We start from the raw sequence: 8,658 nt of genomic DNA, 5'->3' as shown, positions 1-8,658 counted from the left end.
TTATAACAGTGAATTTTGATTACAGTTTTTTTTGGATTGCTTAAGCACGATTTTCAAAACAGGGCCCGTGTTTTCAAAACACTACACACAATTAGCAAAATACTACAGATCCTTTGCATAATTAAACACTCTTGTAAAAACTATACACTTCTGTTTAAAAACCACACTTTGTTACCATATGAAACACACGTTTCACATTACTATACTCTGTTTGCACGAGTTACACTCTGCTGTGATAAACCTAAAACACTTTTAGCACTTCTACTTCCCTATGATTAGAGTAGGCTACCATCAACAAAGTACAAATATAATGTACATTCACCAAACACTACACAAGACCAATGTTGCAGACTGAAGAAACTCATTTATTTCTCAACACGCCCAAAATGTTGACATGGAGATTCATAATACTGTAACAAAATGTCACTTTACGTATTGTACTGTAAGTTTACTGTAAAAAAAAAACAAAAAAAAAAAACAGAACTAGACATTGTCTCTTCGCCTAGCTGGATCTGGCCAGAGAATTTCATCAACATCGCAGGTAATGTTGTCATTAGCAAGACACCTTGGAAAGAAACGTCTTGAATGACGACTCCATCCTTGCATTGCTGCTGCCTCCATCTGGTCACAGGCCTCCTCCATGGCTTGGATGAGGGGTACCTCAGCCTGGAGACGGAGATCATATACCTTCCACCGCCATGCCCAGAAAAACTCTTCTATAGGGTTGAGGAATGGAGAGTATGGTGGAAGATATAGGACGGTGAAATGTGGATGTTGCTGAAACCAGTTCTGAACCAGAGCAGAGCGCTGGAAAGACACATTGTCCCAGACAACAATGTATTGCATATGATCGATTTGATTTGCTGCTGTTATGTTGTGCAATTGGTCCAAGAATGTAAGTATGAGTGCTGTGTTGTAAGGGCCCATATGGGCATGGCGGTGGAGGACTCCATTCTGTGTAATGGCTGCACAGAGTGTTATATTACCATAGACTGTATATAAGAATGGACCAGCAGGTCCCGTGTCTCTGGACGGAGACCAGTGAAGTCTCTTTCCCGGTGATGGCTGAGCGTTACTGAGCAGCCTCCAACTGAGCTTGAAGACGTAGATGTGACGTGAGCAACCTGTCTGAAAGTTGGAAGTCTTCTGGTAGCTGTGCCAAGAGAAATCTCAATCATTCCCAATCTAGCAGAGACGGAGAGCGTAGGTATATGTAAGGAGATAACATAGACACAGGCTAATTATTGATCACTAAAATGATAGTTAACATTAGTAATTAAACTTAAACAGCTAATGGAAGTCCAAACTGCCTGAGAGCTTCTCCTGTACTATACGGTAATTCCTCTACTATGAGACAGTAAGTCTCGTGGTTATGACCCAATCGTTAGCCTATTTTTATAAAAACGTCTGCTACGGAGCCATAACGTGAGCTACAAGGTAATGGAGCCTTTTATACATTGTTGTGTTTCTTTAGAAATAAACAATGGACAAATAGAGTCTTTAAACTCTTCAGATGTAAAGTTATTCTCTGTCAAAGTGACGTCAAAATGAATGGCAGTCAATGGGATGCTAACGGGAGGTGATCGCTTTGTAGCATTAAAATAGCGCCATAGGAGGTTCGCGGTCCGAGGAGAAGCTGACCCCCTTGTATATTACCCCCACGTTGCCCTGGGACATTGACTATAGCCCTGTGGCCAATGATGTTTCTTCCCCTCCTTCGTGTTCTCGTCAGGTTGAACCCAGCCTCATCTACGTAATGAACTCATGCTGGATCTCCTCTCCATCCATTCATAAAACTCTCTGAAGAACAGTGTCAGGCAAAATTGTGTAGTTCAGTGTAGATGTAGTATACATATTACAGTACAGTAAAAGATTATGAGACAGTATGCAAGATCACACTGCTAAAGTGAATACATACCTCTGCATAATCATGCCGCAGTCGCTTCATCCTTTCGGAATTGCGCTCGAAAGGCACTCGATAAATTTGCTTCATTTGAATATGTTTTTTTTTTAGGATGCGTGCCAGTGTTGATGTTGAGACCTGATGGATATCGTTGAAACTGGCGTGGTTATTGACAATGTTAGTTTGGAGCTGATTGAGTGTTATAGCATTGTTGGCCAAAACCATGTTTACTATCTCCCTCTCTTGCTGTTCTGTGAACATAGGAGGCCTTCCCCCTTGTCGTTCCTGACCCTCAATCCTATGAAGAAAAAAAACCCACTATACAATAGTACAGTAATTTCACAGGAAAAGGTAACAGACGTGCTGATAGTGCATAGAATACAGTACTGTAAGCAGTTACTGAAACCGTGCAGATGTTTTTGATATGATGATATTTTTACAATACCTATTTTCCAGTCGAAATGTTCTTATCACACTTGCCACTGTGTATCGGCTTAGATTTGGCTGTACTCGCAGTCCAGCCTCCCTCAGCGTCAGGCCGTGGTTGACAACGTGGTCAACCAGTGTTGCGCGGATCTCATTTGTCAGATTCGGTCCTCTTTGAGCACCTTCTTGTCTTCCTCTTCCTCTTCCTCTACCTCTACCTCCAGCATGGCCTCCATCTCTTCCTCTTCCTCTGTTGATTCCTCTTCCTCCCCTTCCTCCTCCTCCTTGTCCTCCTCCTCGTTCTCCTCGTTCTCCTCCTCGTCTTACTCTTTCTCTGACTCTTTCCATTGTGCTTGAAGACCGATGAACTCACGACTCACAAGTGTTTGCACACCTGATGACTGTGTTGAACCAATTGGTTGAACGGTGCGGTAATTTGACAGTCAGTGCTTTGGTATTGCAAGGAAGTGACTTCATGATAGATTTTTGTGTGTAATGTATGTTAAGTGTGTTTAGTGTTTTGCAAATCACTGTGTGGAGAGTTTTGCAACAAGTGTGAGGTTGACACTGTGCTTATAGTTGTGCAAATATGGGCTGATGTTTTGCTTCTTGACTGTAAGGTTTTGCTAATAGTGTACTACTTTTAATTTTAGTGTGTAAGCAATCCAAAAAAACTGTAATAGGACCCCTCTAACCCTCAAACAGCCCTTTAACCTTGTGGGGTCCAGCATTTTGGCCCCACAAAGCTGTCTGGACCCCACAAGAGAGCCAGAGAGATACGTCTCTCTTTAACATACTTTTATTTAATGAGGGTTGTATAAAACATTGCTTACCAAAATTTGCTCAAACTTTTTTATTTAGGCCTGCATGAATAAAGCAGGTGGTCAGGGTAAGGGTTAGGGCTAAGAGTCCTGTTGTCATTCAGGTCTGATAATGCCTCTCTGAATGTACACTGGTCTATCCTACAGTCGTACATTAGTGTTACTGTATGTGGAAATACATTTTTTCATAGCTTTGGTGTCTCCCCTTAAAAGGTACACTGTGTAGAAATTTCTCCCATCTAGTGAAATTGTATTTTGCATTCAAATGAATAGTGCTCTCTAGATTGTGTGTGTATCTATGTGTGTGTATGTGTGTTTATTTGTATGTGTGTGTGTGTGTGTGTGTGTGTGTGTGTGTTTATTTGTATGTGTGTGTGTGTGTGTGTGTAAGCTGATAAACCACAAACTCTGCAGTCAGCAGATTTGTGAGAAACGTCTTCACCATCATCCTATTAGCGGTGGCAGACGGTAACCAGTTACAAATACTCTGTAACTGGTATGTGAGTTATATGAGTTATATCTCTGCCAGAGCAAAAATATCTCTAAAACATAATAATAATATAAGGAAAACATATCTAAAAAGTGCAACTCAAATCTGCTTTTCTTAAATCAACCACAGTGAAATCACACAGGCTGTGTCTCAAACCACCTACTGTCACACTTCAAACTCTTAGTTTGAAGTATATCGTGGAGATAACGCACTGGAAGTACCAGGATGACCCCCTAAAAACAGTCAGACAGTTCAGTGTGAAACGATGGACACTACGCGCACTAAACAGGCGCCATCTGGACTACAAAGGGGAAAGGGGAGGGACCAGGGACGTCGACCGGCAGCTGATTGGACGAACGCGTCACGTGGGTCTGGCTTCTCCCGGATTTCACAACTGAGCATCATGGCGGCTCGTTCAGAATACGATCTCGTATTTTACTAAAATAGTTCACCGAAACGTGTTTCTGAAAACATTTGAAGAGAGAAATAGGCCGTGCAGCTGCTGAATCTGTCTTCATTTCAGATCAACAAAGGTCAGTTTAGAAGATTTTCATCAGATTTTGAGAGGCAGCGAGCCGAGCCGACCGCTCCTCATTTCCGGTAAGTGTTTTAACGTAAGTGTTCCTTTTGGGACGATACTAACCATCAATAGTGGGGACTACAGCAGGAAGTGGTCAGTGACCATTAGCAGTGGACTGACAGAAGTAGGCGGTTTGAGACACAGCCATACAGTTTACATTGCACTGTAGGGCAGACCGGGGATGGTTGTAGGAAAGGGATGTTGGTAACATCACCACTTTCACCAAGAACAGATGACCTAGGAGTGATTTAACACATTTCCTTCATGACCACTTTCTTCCTCACCTTGTGTGTGAAGTTTCATAGCTGTGTGTAGATTAGGGTTGGGTACCGAAACGCGGTGCCAACAGGGCACCGGTTCTGACCTAAACGGTAGTAACGAGACCGAATAAGAACGAACATTTCGGTGCCTTATTTTCCACTCCACTCAACAGCAGGTAACGTTAGCCTAGCTTTAGCTAGCAGCTGGATTAAACAGGTTAAATGCTGACAGCTAACGTTAAACAGTGTAAAGTGTGACTGTATTTCAACAGTCTGCTCTGCAGCAGCAGATGACGACGTCGGAGAAACACAGACGGTGCGTTCACTGAAACTGGTAACCTACAGCCTCGCGGTGCATTCAAAGTTATTGTAAAATACCCTTTTCCCATCTGGTGGTTGTTTTTGTCATTCAACAGCAATTTACTGGTGAAATAAGTGATTGTTTATTATAAGTTATAGTCATTACATTACTATTAAATCATTTAATTTTGACCATATGGCCGTAGTAATAAACAAGTTGTTCTTAAATGTTGCTGACTGTTGTTTGGTACTCTTCTTTATTTTTTAACTTTCTTAAAAAGTAGCGGTTCAGGCACCGTTTAGGCACCGGCACTGTTTTAAAAGTACCGCTTTAGCACCGGTATCAGAAAAAAACCAAAGCATACCCAACCCTAGTGAAGAAGTATGCAGATTTTACAGACTTTCTTTTTCCTTCTAAGCATCTGACCGGCACGGGTTAACGAGTTAGACTTTGTAGGAATTGGTGTGCAAACACACAATCTAAACCCCAGTTGAAATCTGTTAGATCGACACATTAAGAAAATCATTTGTTCAAAAAAATATCTGTAAGCCATTTGTAAAAAATGTCAGAGTGGCTTACCAATGACTTTCACGTGCAAGCAAGACTTCTTATGGTTAAAGAAAATCACATGGCAGAGCTTAATTTAGTAACGTTAGCGTAGTGACTCCTTTCATTCCCTCTCTTTAGCCTACTGTTTAAACATGCAGGGAAATGGTTGAATGAATGGTCTGAGTTGATGCTGTGTAACAGTTTCTGTTGTGCTGAGGCAGCCGCCATGCTGTGGGCACGCAACAGTTTGACGGTCGATAGGCCTACGTAGATTTAAAGATTTTATTTTTTATGTCATGGTAAAATCTAAAAATCATACAAAGAAGGTCATGAATCACTCAGCAAAGCATGACATATCATGTTGATAAAGCACCATGGTCAGTGTTAGTTTTGATAGTTAGTTTTTTTTTCTTTTGAACCAATTAAAAATAATCGGAAATACATTTTTAGTTTTTAACCAAAAAAAAACAAAACAAACTAGAAAACTAGAGTTAAATAACGGGCCAATTTAGTTTTTTCCAACTCGTATCTATCTATCTATCTATCTATCTATCTATCTATCTATCTATCTCTCTCTCTCTCTCTCTCTCTCTCTCTCTCTCTGTCTGTCTGTCTGTCTGTCTGTCTGTCTGTCTGTCTATCTATCTCTCTCTCTCTCTCTATCTATCTATCTGTCTATCTATCTATCTATCTATCTATCTATCTACCTACCTACCTCTCTCTCTCTCTCTCTCTCTCTCTCTCTCTCTCTCTCTCTCTCTCTATATATATATATATATATATATATATATAGCTCTCTCTATCTCTCTATCTCTCTATCTATCTATCTATCTATCTATCTATCTATCTATCTATCTCTCTATCTCTCTCTCTCTCTCTCTCTCTCTATCTATCTATCGATCTATCTACCTACCTACCTCTCTCTCTCTCTCTCTATATATATATATATATCTCTCTATCTCTCTATCTCTCTATCTATCTATCTATCTATCTATCTATCAATATCTATCGAAAACAAAATTGTGCCAGTTATTTTTTATACGTTATACGACAAGAAAAAATACAGGTTAAAACAGAGTATTTCCGTTTATTCTTTCATTGGTTCAAAAGAAAAACACACAATGTACACAGACCCACCACACACACATTTACAAGTGTATGGAGCTAAAAGAGTCTCAATAAAGATAAATGCACACACTACATTCACATATGCACACACAGGATTCATAAATACACACACAAAATTTAAAAAGCACAGAAGATTCACAAATGCATACAAAATTCATAAATGCACAGGACAAGATTCAGAAATGTTTTTCTGATGCACACACAAATATATCTTGATTTACAAACTGCTTGCGGTCTGTGAACTTCACTGCATTTGTGTGTGAATTTTGAGACTCCCCTGACTTGGCTCGACACACAAATGCCTTTTTTTAAACAGGGAATGATCTACAACCAATCAGATATCTCCCTTGTTTTAGCCAATCACAAGAGCGCACCCCACGTGGGGGATTCAGCGTGATAGAGAAAGACTAGTCTGTCAAGGTGTACTTGATTGGTCGAACTTATAAGTCCCGCCCACTGCCAACTCGGAATTTGCAGACGGAGCAACAACCAACAACGGGACATTTTTAACAATTTTCACCATCTTATTCATCATTAAATTCACTTCTGACAACATTTTAGGCGAGAAATCAACTATGTAGAGGTCAAATATGGGCCGTTTTACGAAAATTGATGGCTAATTGCAAATTTTGTCCGACTGTGTGTTGGAGTTCAGCGGCCGGTGCTGCCTGTGTTGCTGCCTCGCCGCCCGGCCTGTCCTCCTTCACAGACCCCGGCCTGCTGGGAGGTAGATGGTGCTCCGTCACGGCTGGCAGCCCACGGTACTCCATGCCCACGCAAAGTCACCATTTTTTGGGTTAATGGACTACCAAACGCCGCTGCCCTGACAGAGCTCCAGGGCCCGCAGCTCCTCTCTTCCTGCTAAATGGTCGCTGTGTGTGAGTAAGAGCACGGTCAGCAATCTCTTACCACAGGTTCCAGTTAATCTTATAATGGATATGTGTGTTGAGTTATTTAAACAAACGATCGGGGAAATAAACACCTCTTGTCTGCGAGTCTCATTGATAGAGCTGCGGCTGGATGGAGCTCTATCAATGAGAACTAGCTAGCCTCCTCTTAGACCTCTGACACGAAACCCCTAATGTTAACAAAAAAGCATTACATTGAAATCGGACACCATAGTTAGCTTTATAAGACCTTGGGGTAGATGTTCTATAAGTGGCATGACAAAATTCAAACTGTAAATATACGAAAATTATGCCAAAAGCGTAGCAATGATCTTTCCCATAGGATTAAATGAGACACATAGCTAGCCTAGCTAGCAGCTCCTCCTAAGGAGACCCCTAATGTTCACAAAAATGCATTGAATTGAAATTGGACACCATAGTTAGCTTTATAAGACCTTGGGGTAGCTATTTTATAAATGACGTGACGAAATTCAAACTGTAAATATACGAAAGTTATGCCGGCAGCTGGCAGCTAGCCAGCTCTGGAGCTCTGCGGAGCCCCGGTCGTCCAGTAACCGAGAAACGGTGACTTTCTCTGGGTATGGAGGTTGCCGCTTTCTCGTCAGACTGTGTGGAGCTCCTAAAGTTGAGCAAAACATTACGTGAATAACTACGAGAATGAATGACTCCACCCACATTCATATAGTTCTGAATTGTGTATGCATTTGTGAATCTTCTGTGCTTTTTAAATTTTGTGTGTGTATTTGTGAATTTTGTGCGCATTTGTGTATCCTGTGTGTGTATTTATGAATCCTGTGTGTGCATATGTGAATGTAGTGTGTGCATTTATCTTTATTGAGACTCTTTTAGCTCCATACAAGTGGGTCTATACTGTTAATACAAGTGGTTTAAAGGTTGTTAAATAGTAGTCACTATTGATCTGTAGACACCTGCTCTATCTTTGATACTGACATGTTGTTGCGTGATTACTGGATATCTCTTCTCTTCTGCTTTTCATTTCATTGCTTTGAGGGAGAAGATGACTTTTCCGTCGTAGGGGTCATGGATGTTTTCGTAGCTGATCTTGTGGGAGACCACTCTGCACTGGATCTTGGCTTTCTTCTCTCTGACCAGGCTGAACCGAACGGCCACCAACGGGTTGACGTAAGTAGGCTGAAGGAAAGGAGGAAGAAGGCAATGCAGACCACTGGTTACTGGTGATTTATTTTCTTTTTCTTTAGGACATGTTAATAAAACTTAGAAAAATAGTTTGACATTTTGGGAAATACGCTTATTTACTTTCTTGCTGAGAG

The 8,658-nt window shown here is 41.1% G+C and overlaps 1 protein-coding gene across 1 annotated transcript; it reads right to left on the bottom strand.

Annotated features, from left to right (window-relative positions):
• Positions 1–1,659: 1,659 nt before the first annotated feature.
• Positions 1,660–2,694, bottom strand: LOC116065604. The gene is made up of 2 exons (XM_031321142.2): positions 2,349–2,694; positions 1,660–2,201 (listed from the first exon to the last, which is right to left on the bottom strand). Exons 1-2 carry the CDS (start codon positions 2,675–2,677, stop codon positions 1,874–1,876), a joined length of 657 nt encoding a protein of 218 aa, XP_031177002.2. The 5' UTR covers positions 2,678–2,694; the 3' UTR covers positions 1,660–1,873.
• Between the last annotated feature and the right edge of the window lie 5,964 nt (positions 2,695–8,658).

Source organism: Sander lucioperca, chromosome 3 (genome assembly GCF_008315115.2).
Source record: "Sander lucioperca isolate FBNREF2018 chromosome 3, SLUC_FBN_1.2, whole genome shotgun sequence".
Taxonomy (NCBI): Eukaryota; Metazoa; Chordata; class Actinopteri; order Perciformes; family Percidae; genus Sander; species Sander lucioperca.
This window is presented reverse-complemented; position numbering and strand designations above follow the sequence as displayed.

Bases quoted from the DNA above. Each gene is read 5' to 3' on its own strand.
- LOC116065604 (XM_031321142.2), bottom strand. From the start codon at position 2,677: ATGGAAAGAGTCAGAGAAAGAGTAAGACGAGGAGGAGAACGAGGAGAA. The intron at 2,202-2,348 runs GTATTGTAAAAA...TTTTCTTCATAG, and splicing joins ACATTTCGACTGGAAAATAG to GATTGAGGGTCAGGAACGAC.